A 16,406-nucleotide genomic window follows, 5' to 3' on the forward strand; every position below is an offset into this window, starting at 1 on the left:
CTTCTGCTAACACCTCCTCCTCCTCTATTGATCTCTCTGTGGGGCTCTGTCCTGGGACCTCTTCTCTTTTCTCTGTACACACTCTCTCTACGTGACCTAATAACATCTTTTGGGTTTAATTATCACCTCTATGCCGACGACACACAAATATACTTTTCAACACCTGACCTTACACCTGCTGTACAAACCAAAGTTTCTGAATGTCTCTCTGCTATATCATCCTGGATGGCCCTCCGACGCCTTAAACTCAACATGGCTAAAACAGAGCTCCTCATACTTCCTCCCAAACCTGTCCCTACTACCTCCTTCCACATTACTGTTGGAACTACAATCATTCACCCAGTAGCCCAAGCACGCTGCCTAGGGGTCACGTTCGACTCCTCTCTCACATTTGCCCCTCACATTCAAAACATTTCTAAAACTTGTTGCTTTTTCCTCCGCAATATAACTAAGATACGCCCTTTCCTCTGTTGTTCGACTGCTAAAACTCTGACTCAGGCCCTCATTCTCTCCCGTCTTGATTACTGTAACCCTTCTGCTGTCCGGCCTTCCTGCCTCTCACCTGTCTCCCCTACAATCTATCCTAAATGCTGCTGCCAGAATCACTCTACTCTTTCCTAGATCTGTCTCAGCATCTCCCCTCATGAAATCCCTCTCCTGGCTTCCGATCAAATCCCGCATCTCACACTCCATTCTTCTCCTCACTTTTAAAGCTTTACATTCTTCTGCCCCTCCTTACATCTCATCCCTAATTTCTCGGTATGCACCATCCAGACTCTTGCGTTCTTCTCAAGGATGTCTTCTTTCTACCCCCTTTGTATCTAAAGGCCTCTCCGGAATCCTCGTGATGCCCTTCGGTTTATGTAATGCACCGGCAGTTTTTCAGGACTTTATCAATGATATCTTTTGGGATGTCTTTAACCGCTTTGTAATCGTCTATCTGGATGACATCCTTATTTTTTCAAAGAATTAACAGAACCATATCATCCATACGAAGTTTGTGCTCTCTCGCCTCCGAGAGAACCGGTTGTTTGCCAAAATGGAGAAATGCCTTTTTCACCAGTCTACCACTTCCTTTGTTGGGTACATTATCTCAAACAGGGGCTTGGCCATGGACCCAGAGAAACTTAAAGCTGCAGTTCAGTCAATATCCTGCATGTGTGTTTTTTTTAATAAATCAGTTCTGTAGTAAGAAAAAATACTTTTAGCATTTTCTGTTTTTAAAAAAACAACTTTGAAAGACCAATTTTCTTGTATTCTATTTTAACAGCCATTTGCGAAGGCACTGCCCCTTCATGTCCTGTCACAAGCTCTGGCACACCCCTTTGTCAGCCCTGCCCTCCCTCTAGCACTTGTCAGTGCAGGATTGCTCATGAATATTCATGAGCTTCCACTGCCAGTCAAGCAGATTATAAACAAATCCCAGCTTTTAATATGTCACCAAATTTCGACCTATCAATACATGGAAAACGAATTGATCTGCAGCTATACAGTTCTTTAGCTAATTAGAGATTGCACACATAAAACTATTGAAGTAAAAAAATAAATGTAAAAAAAAAAAAAAAAAAAGACTCAACTGCAGCTTTAAAGCCGTAGTGATTTTTAGGGTTCTCTAACTATTACCGGAAATTTATTCACAATTTTTCCACCATCATCGCTCCTATCACCGCACTGACCCAAAAAGGTGCAGATCCTTCGTCTTGGTCTCCCGAGGCAGTCACGGCTTTCAAAGCATTGAAGCAAGCTTTCGTCTCTGCTCCCATCCTCCGACATCCGAACATTAATTTTTCATTCACCCTAGAGGTTGACGCTTCGGACTGTGGGGCTGGCGCGGTTCTATCTCAGAGATTTTCTCCCCAGGACAAACTTCACCCTTGCGGGTTCTTCTCTAAGAAGTTTTCTCCAGCAGAGAGAAACTACGATGTGGGCAATAGGGAACTTTTGGCTGTCAAATTGGCTCTTCAAGAATGGAGGCATCTTCTGGAGGGGTCAAAAGAGCCATTCACGATTCTCACGGACCACAAAAACCTGTTGTACATCGAGAATGCCCGCCGCTTAGGTCCTCGCCAAGCTCGCTGGTCATTATTTTTCTCCAGGTTTAACTTTATTCTGGACTTTATTGTTGAATTGCCTAGGTCGAATGGCATGAACACCATTCTAGTAGTGGTGGATCGGTTTTCCAAGATGGCACATTTTATTCCTCTCAAAGGATTACCCTCCTCACCCACCCTAGCCGATATCTTCTCCAAAGAAATTTTTCGGATCCATGGCATACCCACATCCATCGTGTCGGATCGTGGCTCTCAATTTGTTTCCAAATTCTGGAGGATCTTCACCAGAAGGCTGGGCATTGCTTCCTCCTTTTCTTCGGGATATCACCCCCAATCTAATGGACAGACCGAGAGGGTTAACCAATCTCTCGAGAAGTATTGAAGGTGCTTTGTCTCTGATTCACAGGATGACTGGGCGGAATTACTTCCCTGGGCTCAGTATGGAGATGGGGGAGTGTACCTGAGACAGGTACAGTACAAAAGGTCCCTTATATTGGCGCACAGCAGACCCTTATAATATACTATGGTCAGGGGTGAATGAAATGTACAAAGCACAAGATAAAATAAAAAAAGTTTATTAAATATTTTACAATGTTGTGTGGTGTAATTCACTTAGATAAAAATAGACTGGATAAGTCTATACTACTACTGGGTATCCCTAGTCGGTGCCAGTGTGGGATAGTGATCTCATGCCAAATGGCTCAAAATAGGAAGTGTTTGAGGCAGTGTGTGAAAGATCAATGCATACAAATGTTTACTGATACTCAGCCAAATCTTAATAGTATGTGTAGCAAGTCTAGGTTGTATGGTAGCTGCCTGCACTGATGTAATGTGCTGATATGAAAAGGCTAAAATCCAAAACTAAACAGAAGAATTGGCATTGAAAAACGGGACAGGTTTTTTCCTATTGATTTGGCATTGAAAAACGGGACAGGTTTTTTCCTATTGTAATTGTAGAGTCACCCTGTATATCAGATGGAAGATCCAGCTGGTGTATGTATCATGATTCTATTAGGTCAAATCACCATATAGAGATGTGGTCTTATACAGGTATACGTGCACCCTGTCTCAGCTACAGTTCTAACCCTTTGTAACTGAGGGAATCATTGCCAGCACGCATATGTTAAATATAGTTTGTGGGTGAGCACAGGGAGCACTGTCAAAGTTGTAGCAGTGCTGGACACCTCTTTAAGTGGGTGTATCAAGGAGTGCACAATCTAGATATCAAGTAAAGATGCCATGAGAAGCACTAAACATTTCAGCAGTACTGTTAGGTAATACAAAAGTAGTGGTGTGTCGGCAAAGACCCGACATGCAGCATGTTTCGTCGCTGCTTGCGACTTCTTCCGGCATCTTTACTTGATATCTAGATCGTGCACTCCTTGATACACCCACTTAAAGAGGTGTCCAGCACTGCTACAACTTTGACAGTGCTCCCTGTGCTCACCCACAAACTATATTTAACATATGCGAGCTGGCAATGATTCCCTCAGTTACAAAGGGTTAGAACTGTAGCTGAGACAGGGTGCACGTATACCTGTATAAGACCACATCTCTATATGGTGATTTGACCTAATAGAATCATGATACATACACCAGCTGGATCTTCCATCTGATATACAGGGTGACTCTACAATTACAATAGGAAAAAACCTGTCCCGTTTTTCAATGCCAAATCAATAGGAAAAAACCTGTCCCGTTTTTCAATGCCAATTCTTCTGTTTAGTTTTGGATTTTAGCCTTTTCATATCAGCACATTACATCAGTGCAGGCAGCTACCATACAACCTAGACTTGCTACACATACTATTAAGATTTGGCTGAGTATCAGTAAACATTTGTATGCATTGATCTTTCACACACTGCCTCAAACACTTCCTATTTTGAGCCATTTGGCATGAGATCACTATCCCACACTGGCACCGACTAGGGATACCCAGTAGTAGTATAGACTTATCCAGTCTATTTTTATCTAAGTGAATTACACCACACAACATTGTAAAATATTTAATAAACTTTTTTTATTTTATCTTGTGCTTTGTACATTTCATTCACCCCTGACCATAGTATATTATAAGGGTCTGCTGTGCGCCAATATAAGGGACCTTTTGTACCTGTCTCAGGTACACTCCCCCATCTCCATCACAACACTCCCTTGGCAGCACGCTACTCCATCTAGGGGTTTGAGCGAGGTCTCTTTCCATAGTACTGGGCTCAGTATGCTTTTAATTCCTCCTGGAACGAGTCCACTCGTGAGACGCCTTTCTTTATCAATTACGGATTCCACCCGGCTCGCCTACCTATTTCTAATATCTCCTCTGGAGTACCGGCCATGGACGAACACATCTTCCTCCTACAGGACTCTTAGTCTAGAATTCAATCGGCACTTCAAAAGGCCTCTCTGACGTCTAAAACCCAGGCTGATCGTCATCACCGACCTGCACCCAACTACAAACCCGGGGACAAGGTTTGGCTATCTACCAAGAACATCCATCTCGTGGTATTGCAGCAAACTCTCTCCGCGTCCGGATGTAGCGCTGCACTTCCCGTGTCCCACTCCCGACGGTGGCTGCAATAGGTCAAAACATCTGGGGTATTTCAAGCTACGCGTTTCGCCCTTTTGGGCTTCCTCAGGCTCCGCAGCGCTACATCCGGACGCGGAGAGAGTTTGCTGCAATACCACGAGTCCTGCATTATATTCCCCTAAGACTGGCTTTTTATTGTATCCACAGAGCAGCTCACTGGTTGAGTTAGCGGTGTTTTTTGTTTTTTGTTTTATTTGTTTGAAATAAAGACCTTGGCCTTGATCTTCTGGGCTTAGAACTTTCTTTATCACTTGTGAGTGAGAAAACACCATCCCACCCCGCTTCAATTTCCTATCCGGGGACGACAGGAGGAGCAACAAAAGATACCTTTCCAAGTGTGCACTCACACTTGGCCGTGTGAGTAGCAATACCTTGTTATTTATCTATTTTCCCTCACTTGATACTGAGTTGTGTTTTGACTTTAGACCTAATAACCTCTATTGGAGAAGTGGGACTGCCCCCTGGGGACCAAAAAAAACCACCCCATAGAGTGCACGCACACATGCCCGTGTGAGTGTTTTTTTATATTCTAACCCTATTTTTTATTCCTGGAAACATCATCATATTGTGAATACATTCTGTTTATATATCTATACATTTATTCCGAGGGTGAGACTACACTAAAGAAGAAAAGAAGAAGGAGAAGAAGAACGCAGACGCAAAGCAGTCAACGAATCTACAAAACAGAGAAGAGAGGACCTAAAGATACCTTGATGCGACAGCATTTGCACAAGGCCGTGTGAGTGTTAAGAATTATTATACACCCAAAAACTCCACTTTTATTGCTTCAGAGTCTAATAAACCTGAACTAGACTGTATTCCATTTCACCCTTCCACCAGTGCTCCCCCATCCCTTTCTCTTGTAAAGCTAAACACCACCTGGCCTGGCAACACCTAAAACACCACACTCCGGACACGCTCCCTTTGCTGCGGGTGCATGCTCATATACGTCCCACAGCTCAGTATAAGGGACGGGTCTGGTCTGCGGTCAGCACCGGCGTAACATGGAGGCATCTTCTGGAGGGGTCTAAAGAGCCGTTCACGATTCTCACGGACCATAAAAATCTTTTGTATATCAAGAGCGCCCGCCGCTTGGGCTCCCGCCAAGCCCGCTGGTCGTTATTTTTCTCTAGGTTTAATTTTATTTTGTCCAACATTCCCGGCACCAAGAACGTCAAGGCGGATGCCCTCTACAGACAGTATTCTTCTGAAGAGAGACCGGAGAAAACTACCGAGTCCATCCTTCCCAAGCAAAAGATCCTTGTGGTCACTGCTTTTAAGAATCTGGAAAAGATCATCTCAAAAACACCTTCCTAGTGATCTCGAAGTTCCGAAGGATACTTTGTATGTAGACTCCAAATTTATTCCTGAGATTCTGGATTGGGGGCACGCTTCCCATTCAGCAGGACATCCGGGATTCAAAAAAACTCTGGACCTCATCCGTCGCACCTTCTGGTGGCCCAATATGGCCAAAACCATCCTTGAATTTACTCGGGCCTGTCCGGTATGTGCACGCAATAAGATACCTCGTCAAAACCACATGGTCTTCTTATGCCTTTACCCATTCCGGAGCGCCCCTGGTCCCATATATCCATGGACTTTATTGTCGAATTGCCTAGGTCGAATGGCATGAACACCATTCTAGTAGTGGTGGATCGGTTTTCCAAGATGGCACATTTTATTCCTCTCAATGGATTACCCTCCTCACCCACCCTAGCCGATATTTTCTCCAAAGAAATTTTTCGGATCCATGGCATACCCACATCCATCGTATCGGATCGTGGCTCTCAATTTGTTTCCAGATTCTGGAGGACCTTCACCAGAAGGCTGGGCATTGCTTCCTCCTTCTCTTTGGGATATCACCCTCAATCTAATGGACAGACCGAGAAGGTTAATCAATCTCTCGAGAAGTATTTAAGGTGCTTCGTCTCTGACTCCCAGGATGACTGGGCGGAATTACTTTCCTGGGCTGAGTATGCGTTTAATTCCTCCAGGAATTAATCCACTGGTGAGACACCTTTCTTTATTAATTACAGCTTTCACCCGGCTTGCCTTCCTTTTTCCAATATCTCCTCTGGAGTTCCAGCTGTGAATAAACACATCTCCCTCCTACAGGACTCTTGGGCTAGAATTCAATCGGCACTTCAAAAGGCCTCCCTGCTTTCTAAAATCCAGGCTGGCCGCCGTCGCCAACCTGCACCCAACTACAAACCAGGGGACAAGGTTTGGTTGTCTACTAAAAATATCCACCTAAAAAAACCCCTTCCTTTAAATTGGCACCTAGATTTCTGGAGCCATTTTCTATCGTGGAGCAGGTAAACCCGGTGGCCTTCCGTCTTCAATTACCTCAAAGCATGAGAATTCCTAATGTTTTTCACACATCTCTTCTCAAGCCGTTCATATCCAGTCCTCTCTTTCCGGACCACACTCTGAGACCAGACCCAGTTATCATACAGGGCAACGAAGAGTATGAGGTCCAAACCATACTGGATTCCCACCTCTCGAGAGGTAAGGTTCAATTCTTGGTCCATTGGAAGGGCTTTGGACCCGAAGAGAGATCATGGGTATCTCTTAAAGACATTCATGCACCTGGGCTTCTCAAACGTTTCCGAAAGAAGTTTCCGTCTAAACCATGGGAGGATCGTCCTGAGGCCGAGCCTGAAGGGGGGAGTACTGTGAGGATTCGGGGGTCACGATGGCCGCAGCGTGACCTCCCCTCACCTCATGTTGCGCCCGCTGCTGCAGGGCGTCCCCCTCGCCGGTCCCGTCTGATCCCCGTGGTTAGGGGACTCCCTCCTCGTCCCCGGCGGGCGGCCGCTGTTTCGCAGGCGGCTGGGGCAATGACGGCTGCCGCTGCTCACGGGCGCGCACTCCCCCTCGTTATGGAGCGCGCGCTGGATCTAGTTAATTTATTCACTGCTCCTGCAATGAGGCCCCGCCCCCAACACACACACAGCCTACAATCATGCCCTAAGACTGCTCACCTGCATTCTTCTCTAGGCAGCCTATCCAGGACAGCTCCATACACTCCTCCAGGTCTGCCTCCTCTTCCTATTCGCCAGCCGCTCTATATAATGCCATTGCCATTCCCACATGGCTCGACATACCTCTGCTTACGGACGTCTATTCTGGCTCTCCCTTTGCTCTTCGTTATTCAGGTTGCGACCCGGCTTGGCGGACATTCCTCTCTGGTCTGGACCCCGGCTCCCACTTGGCCTTGCAGCTTCTCTCATCCCTCGACTACTGCTTGGACCTCGACCTCCCGGATCTCTCCCTCCCTGACCTTGGCTAATGGCAACGACTTCGTCTCTTCTGTACCGGTACCGGCAAGTATTGCTGCACCTATTCACACCTGGCCTGGCAACGCCAAAACACCACACTCTGGACACGCTCCTTCTGCTGCGGGTGCGTGCACATATACATCCCCACCTCAGTATAAGGGACGAGTCTGGTCTGCGGGCAGCACCGGCGTAACAATCCACTTGCTCTACCTGTGCATCTGCTACTTCCCCTGTTTCACCTGCAGTAGGGAACTTTTTCATTTGTGCATCTCTGCTGCAAGGCTGTTTAGGACTAACCCTTTCAGATAGGGTTGCACTATTATTGTGTTTTGTTTTACATATTCCTATATCGGTGAACTGCGCTCCCTGACTCCTGCACACCATTTCCCTAAGGATCAACAAGGAAGATCCAATGAAGGTTGAGCTGCATCCTGTAACCGTTTGTATTATTTGTCTGTACCTTTTGTTGCATTTTGTGCTGCCTTATTGTTTATCCCTGACATTTATAGAAGCGCCTGGTGAATTTCTGTTTTGCTACAGCCCTTGCCAGTCCCCACCCGCCTGTGGACCCACCTGTCCATGGATTTTATTGTGGATCTGCTTCCCTCTAGGGGTATAAATAAAATACTGGTAGTAGTTGATCGATTCACACGACAAGCCCATTTTGTTCCTCTCAGGAAGCTACCCACAGCCTCTGAACTATCGGAGATCTGTATTAAGGAGATATTCTGCCTCCATGGAGTCCCGACGGAATATAGTCTTGGACCACGGATCCCAATTCATCTCCAAATCTTGGAAGGCCTTCTGCCAAAGAATGGGTATCTCCCTGCACTTCTTTTCCTCCTATCATACCTAATTCAATGGACTCACGGAAAGGGCCAACCAGTCCTTAGAACAATTCCTCCGTTGTTTTGTTTCTGATTCAACACTGGAATCGCCGTTCGTCTGTGCCTACGGGTACTATCCTGCTGCCCTTCCCTTTTCCAGTCCTCTCTCCGGAATTCCTGCAGTGGATGAAGAAATCCAAGAACTCCAATTGCTCTGGAAGAGGATGCAGCCCAATCTGGTCAAAGCCTCCCGCCAGCAAAAGATCCAGGCGGATAAACGAAGATGACCACCTCCCCCTTTTCACATGGGAGATCAGGTTTGGCTGACTCAAGGAATATTCGGCTGAAACTGCCCACCTCCAAACTCGGTCCCAAGTTCATCTGACCTTACAAGATCCTGAAACAGGTCAACCTGGTTGCGTTTAAATTGGAACTCCCAGCTAGTTCGAAGATACCTCCAGTGTTCCATGTTTTCCTCCTCAAACTGTTCATCCAGAACACTTTCTCTTCTCCCAGTCTCCCTCCTCCTAGACCAATCTTGGTGGATGGCCAGGAGGAGTTTGAGGTGCGTGTGGAGAGCACATACACAACTGTGAAGATGGTAGCTGTCTAAGTATTAGAGAAATTAAGTTATGAGGCCTTTTATATATTCAATCAAGACTTTTTAAACGTCAAACGAGTTTTTTTTCTTCTAAGTCATAAAAATGTCATGAGAGCCAATTTACAACAGGGGTGGATCATATGTAGTTTAAATGGGGGAGAAATAGACAAAACACCGAGGTAATATGAAAATCAGAATTAAACAAGATGTGTGTTTTTGGATTAAACACATGAGTTCTCATCTTTCCTACTTCTCAGTGACCTCTCTGGGAAAAGCCTATGACGTGGTAAAGTATAGGAATTATAGACTACCACGAGATGGGACACTTATCACTGACAGTGGTAGAATAGCATGAAATGGAGCCCTACCGAAACCACTCGGAAGAGGGCTTCCTTAGGTAACAAAGGGGATCAAGCCTCAGTACCTCCCTTGCAGGCCAAGATAGGGGCAGCTATGGAAGACAAGGTTCAGACAGCAAAAGGGAAAATGCACGTGTTCATACCAAGTTCATTGTATATATTGCTGCTGTTGAATTAATAAAGTTCCCGGCACTCATCATTGCTATATTATCAACCAGCCGCACGAATTCAGCACCATGATCAGGTAATCACATCTGAGAAAGACAATATAAGTAAACTATTGATGTAAACTCCTTAAGAGCCAGGCAAGGAGGGTTACATAACCATTCACTCTCCGGCCTCCCTGCCTCTTACATTTCTTCCCTAAAATGTATCGTAGACACAGGGCCGGTGCAAGGGTATTTGACAACCTAGGCAAACTTTCAGCCATGCAACCCCCCCACCCCCTCCTCCTTGGTTGGACTTACCCCGACCCGACAAAATCTCTCCAGCTTCTCCCCCACATGCTCCTCTCCTCATCAGCTCTCTCTCACTCCTCCACCCTTTTATCTCCTCCCCATCCCTCTCTCTCACCCCCCCTTTCTCTCTCACCCACCTATCTCTATCTCTCCCCCTATCTCTATCTCAGGCTCCTCTCTTTATCTCACCCAATCTCTCTCACCTCCCTTCCTCCCTCTCTCACCTCCCTCCCTCTCTCACCCCTCCCTCTCTCTTACCTGCCTCTCTCTTACCCGCTTCCCTCTCTCTTACCCGCCTCTCTCTCTCTTACTCGCCTCTCTCTCTTCCCCGTCTCTCTCTCTCTTACCTGCCTCTCTCACCCGCCTCTCTCTCTCACCCGCCTCTCTCTCTCTTACCTGCCTCTCTCTCTCACCCGCCTCTCTCTCTCACCCGCCTCTCTCTCTCTTTCCCATCTCTCTCTTACCCCACTTCTCTCTCTCTCTCTTAACCGCCTCTCTCTCACCCGCCTCTCGCTCTCGTACCCCATATCTCTTTCTTACTCCCCTTTCTTATCCCCTCTCTCTCACTCCCCTCTCTCTATCTAACCCCTCCCCCTCACCTTCCTCTTTTTCTCACCCCGTCTTTTTCTGTTTTACCCCCTCTCTGTTTTTACATAAATTCCCTCCATTTCTACATACACCCCCTCCGTTATTTTTTTCAGTCAGTCACCCACCCAGGCAGTCAGTCAAGGCAGTCAGTCACCCATCCACCCAGGCAGTCAGTCATCCACCCAGGCAGTCAGTCACCCACCCAGGCAGTCAGTCACGCACCCACCCAGGCTGTCAGTCACCCACTCAGGCAGTCACCCACCCAGGCAGTCATTCACCCACCCAGTCAGTTGAGTCACCCACCCAGGCAGTCAGTCACCCACCCAGCAGTCAGTCACTCACCCAGGCAGTCAGTCAAGGCAGTCAGTCACACCACCCCCCCACCCCAGGCAGTCAGACACCCACCCAGACTTAACCCCCCCCCCCCAGGCCCATACTTAGCCCCCTCCCCCCCAGGCCCATACTTAATCCCCTCCCACTCCAGGCCCATACTGAACCCTCCCCCAGACCTTTTGTCACATTGGATGTAGCATTGGGTATATTTGTCTTTTGTTGAAAATATACAAATAAACAGATTGCATTGTAATGTTTTTTTCTGAATTACAATAAGAAAACAGTTAAGTAAAAGTTGCGTGCTAAAAAATATTTTTTCGTGGTAGGTGCGCTATGGATTCGGGGGGAGGGGGGGCCCTGCTCCTTTCATTTGTCCTGGGCACTATGATTTCTGTTGGCGGCCATGATGGTGCTATATAAGTAAAGATATACATACATACATACTGTGACAAACGCCCCTCTTTTATAGTGCTGACGTCTGTCTGGGTTCTTCCCGACACAGTCTTCTAGGGTTAATTATACAACAAACAGGATCAGGCAAAGTATTATGCTGCTTAACTCAGGCTTCTGCCTGCTTTATTTTCATCCAAGTAAGGTACTGCAGCTTTAACATGTGAAGGTTAGAGGTACTCAGATACTTTCATTCAGCAGTTCACATATTTCAGTGTTACCATATTTCCCACACTGTTATTTCAAGAAATAAAACCAAAATCATATAAGCAAAATCCTATCCCTTTCAGGGATCTAACTACACATCAGAATTAGTCTCTCTAACAGCTGCTGGCCAACTAAACTGGTTCCCCAGCTTAAAACAATGCTCTCTCATTTAGGAACACAAGATACAGCACAGTCTTTTAGCAACAGCAGTAACCATTTGTTTTGTCTTATCTGTTCGTGGAGTCCAGGCAAATCCTCTGGTACTGTGATACGTGGAGGGGCCGTCAACCCCGATACTGGATGCAGGGGAGCAGCGATACCCCCAGCCTCCAGGCTCCAAGGAGAGAGAGAGAAATGCAAAACCTCTCTGCTCTAAATACCTGTGCATGTGATTAGAAGAGCAGGTGAGGGAGAACTAGAGCCATGGTAATCTGTGGTCTGGATTTTCCATCCAGCTGCCTGAGTTAATGGGAAGCTGTGGAACGGATCATTTGTAACTATTCCTGCACTTTCTGCTCTAAAATGGGGCAGAAAGCTGCCTAACATCTTTGGACTATGTCACATATCCCCCTCCCCAGCTCACACCTACTGGGGTGAGCGGCCATGGACCTCACTGAGGTGAGCGTCCTACCTGAAATACTTGAGCTAACTCCTCAGTACAACATTAAGTATTCACATGACACGAATATGAACTTTTTCCACGGCAATTATGGACAATAGGTTTCGTCATAAGAGACTATACTTGGCAAACATATTTTTTTTTTTTTTTGCTCTCTATTAGGGAACTATTTTGAAAAATAAATGTCTAGCACACATTCTTACAACCCAGGATCTGCTAAATATATTCACAAAACCAGACAATTTCTATTACCTCCCTGGGTTTTTCTACTCTAGAATATGAACCTCATTATAAATTTATCAACCGCAAAAAAACAATTTTTTTTTTTTTTTTCCATATTGTAAGCAACCAATATTTTTTTTTTTTCTTATACTACAGCCTTGTAATCTTAAGGGCCATCAACCCTGTATATTAATTTGTAGTTTAGCTACATTTTCAACACAGAGAACCAATATAACATTGTAATATTGACAAAATGCTTATTTGCATAGTTAAGTGTCCGTGACATAGTCCACACGTGTAATAAAAAAATAAATCGGTCAGTTCCCCCAAACATATTTTTTTTTTTTTTTTTTTTTTTTTTTTTGACTTCCAGTCTATTGCATCCTTTGACTTTATTTCATAGCCCGCTGCAACCTGCAAATGACTGGACTGTTTCTTTAGCTTCTGATGAGACCCTTGGACCGGATTCTCCTTGGCTCCACAGTGTGGTCCAGATTGGTGAGATATGGAACTATTCAGGCGCCGTGTTAACCTTCGTTGTTTTTTCTTTTCAATCTTTGATTTCCCTTTTGTGGCCATTACCAGGCCTTTGGGTTTTGGAGACCTAGTTGCCTCTGTACAAACGTAGTCCATATTAACCACGTCATCAGGATCTGTCAACAAGTTTGTGTTTTCAGGAACTGCCACCCACTTGGCTAAAACATCTTCTGTGGTGTCCTGGGTGTGTCCACTAGTTTGATAATCTTCTGGACAACGTAAATGAAATTGAGGATCTGGATTTTTGAATCCCAGATCAGGGAGAATATTCTCAGGAGGGTGCCTATCTGTTTCTGGAATAACAGCAGCACAATCAAAGTCAATTCTTTCTCCTTCCTCTTTGTCATCAGTGAGGGCATTGAGTTTACGTTCCCTGGTCTCCTTTTGTGACCGTGTCTCTTTTAGCCTTGGAATCTCTTTCTCCAACTTCATCTTTATAGCAAATCGTAATATTGCAACAGCATTGAAGATACACGTATAGGAACGTACAGCTTGCTTGGTTAGGAGGTAGGATTGATAGCCCGACTGAACCACTTTAGCCGCTTCTCCCATGTCCGTCATCTGTTTCAGAGCGAGGTTTAACTCTGTTTCATTTTCTCTATTCTTGACCTGCAGCTGCAGGTGCTCCTTCTGGGTCTTGTCCAGCTCCAGCTGCAGCCGGGCCCCCTCATTTGCCGTGTGGTCCAGCTGCTTGTAGATATCGGCCATCTCGCTTTCATAGCGCAATGTCAGGCAGACCACCTGACGGACGGAGATCTCCTCTCTCTTGGCGCACTGTATCTCGCGCTCAGCCATCTGCTTCTGCAGCTCTTCAACCTGATCGTGCCAGACCTCCCTCAGGGTCTTCACCTCTTTCTGGTGCTTGCTCTGGGTTTGCATCAGCGCCTCCATTTTTTGGAGCTCTGCAGTTTGTGTCGCCTGGATCGCCGCTGATTCTGTATTCTGCAGTGCTTCCTGCATTTCTAACTTTTCCTGGATCAATTGCTTCTCCACTTTTTCTGCTTGGTGAAGCTTCTCATCACCTTCACTGATCTGGTCAGTCAAGTCTGAATTTTTCTGTGTCAGACTTACATTCTCTCTTTTTACAGTCTCTAAATTACTCAGGGTATTCTCATAGGTTTCCTTCAATGTACACAGCTCTGTGCTGCGAGCGTAGACCTCATGGCGTGAGAGTTCCAGCTCTGCTTTAAGCGCGCTAGCCTCTTGCCGAGAAACCCCCAACTCTGTGATGAAGTTTTGCACATCTTTCTGGGACATCTCATAGCATAGTTTCCAGTCAGTTCTTGTTTTCTTTGATTTGCTTGGCTCTCTGCCTATGATGGTAGCAGTAGCCTTTGTCATCTCTAGGCGTGTCGTCATTCCTGGGACGATTGCGCCAGGCCCTATGGGCTGTTGCTCATCTCGGCGCCTTTCTGACGCATGTCCTGACAGTGCAGGTTCAAGTGGCTCGTTCACTTCCCCTGTGACTTGAGGAACAGTTTTCTTTCTTTTTGCTTTATTAGCTCCAGAGATATCAGTGGTACTGGGCACACACTCACTGTTATCAGCTTCCACATCTTGCTTGCACTCACAGGGCGTTGCTTGCTTTTGCAGCTGTTTGTCTTTGAAAATTTTGGGGCACACATCTTCCATGTGACCTACTTCACGACAGGCCCCGCATACTAAATTCATCTGTGGGTACGGCTCTCCTCCAGGGTCGTGATCATAGTATGGCCTGAAGGGACACTGTTTTGTATGGTTACGTACATTACACAACAAACATTTCACGTCGGCCATTTTAGAAACCCGGCAGGGACAATTTGCTAGCTGCAATTTCACTCACTTCAGCAATTTGCATACAGCACTTGCTAGCTGCAAATTCACTCACTTCAGCAAAAGGCATTAGCTTTACAAACAGCATTTGCTAGATGCAAAAAATTTTTTTTTTTCAGCAAAACATTTTGGTTTTCTGTTTGGGTTCAGGGTGCTATTGCATCCACACTTCGCACATTCTCTGTGTATGCTAGAAGCACAACTGATATACACAGTGGGACAGACTTCACTCATAGCATCTGTACTTTAGTTCAGCTCGGCGGCCATTTTAAATCCCCGCATTTATTTGCAAACCCACAGACTTTTTAGTGTCTGCCCGCATTCTCCACCATATGTGACAAACGCCCCTCTTTTATAGTGCTGACGTCTGTCTGGGTTCTTCCCGACACAGTCTTCTAGGGTTAATTATACAACAAACAGGATCAGGCAAAGTATTATGCTGCTTAACTCAGGCTTCTGCCTGCTTTATTTTCATCCAAGTAAGGTACTGCAGCTTTAACATGTGAAGGTTAGAGGTACTCAGATACTTTCATTCAGCAGTTCACATATTTCAGTGTTACCATATTTCCCACACTGTTATTTCAAGAAATAAAACCAAAATCATATAAGCAAAATCCTATCCCTTTCAGGGATCTAACTACACATCAGAATTAGTCTCTCTAACAGCTGCTGGCCAACTAAACTGGTTCCCCAGCTTAAAACAATGCTCTCTCATTTAGGAACACAAGATACAGCACAGTCTTTTAGCAACAGCAGTAACCATTTGTTTTGTCTTATCTGTTCGTGGAGTCCAGGCAAATCCTCTGGTACTGTGATACGTGGAGGGGCCGTCAACCCCGATACTGGATGCAGGGGAGCAGCGATACCCCCAGCCTCCAGGCTCCAAGGAGAGAGAGAGAAATGCAAAACCTCTCTGCTCTAAATACCTGTGCATGTGATTAGAAGAGCAGGTGAGGGAGAACTAGAGCCATGGTAATCTGTGGTCTGGATTTTCCATCCAGCTGCCTGAGTTAATGGGAAGCTGTGGAACGGATCATTTGTAACTATTCCTGCACTTTCTGCTCTAAAATGGGGCAGAAAGCTGCCTAACATCTTTGGACTATGTCACAATACATACATACATACATACATGCATACATACTATCATACATACCCACTGTCTATCTCACATAACCACTGACTATCATACATACATATTGACCATCACACATACATACATGTCTTTCATGCGTATGTTTGATAGTCACTATGTATGTGTGATAGTCAGTGGGTATATTTACTAGTCAGTGTGTATCACACATACACAGTGATCACATATAGACACTGACCAGCGTCATACACATATACATACACACTAACTGGTCCAGTGAGGAACTGACCCAACATGACACCATCAAGGGCTCCACCAGCACAGAACTCCACCAGGATCTGAGCAAAGACAAAGAGAGAATGAGACCTACAGCTCCATCTGTTATCT

General features: G+C 45.7%; 1 protein-coding gene across 1 annotated transcript in view; it reads right to left on the reverse strand.

Moving 5' to 3' along the window:
• The window catches only part of LOC142495842 (serine/threonine-protein kinase 10-like), an 84,175-nt gene that overhangs the window by 63,600 nt on the left and 4,169 nt on the right, over positions 1–16,406 (reverse strand). Inside the window, exon 3 of the mRNA XM_075601874.1 lies at positions 16,309–16,357. Coding sequence (XP_075457989.1) covers positions 16,309–16,357 — 49 coding nt within the window. The remainder of the gene's footprint in view (positions 1–16,308; positions 16,358–16,406) is intronic.

This window comes from Ascaphus truei, chromosome 5, assembly GCF_040206685.1.
Source record: "Ascaphus truei isolate aAscTru1 chromosome 5, aAscTru1.hap1, whole genome shotgun sequence".
Lineage (NCBI taxonomy): Eukaryota > Metazoa > Chordata > Amphibia > Anura > Ascaphidae > Ascaphus > Ascaphus truei.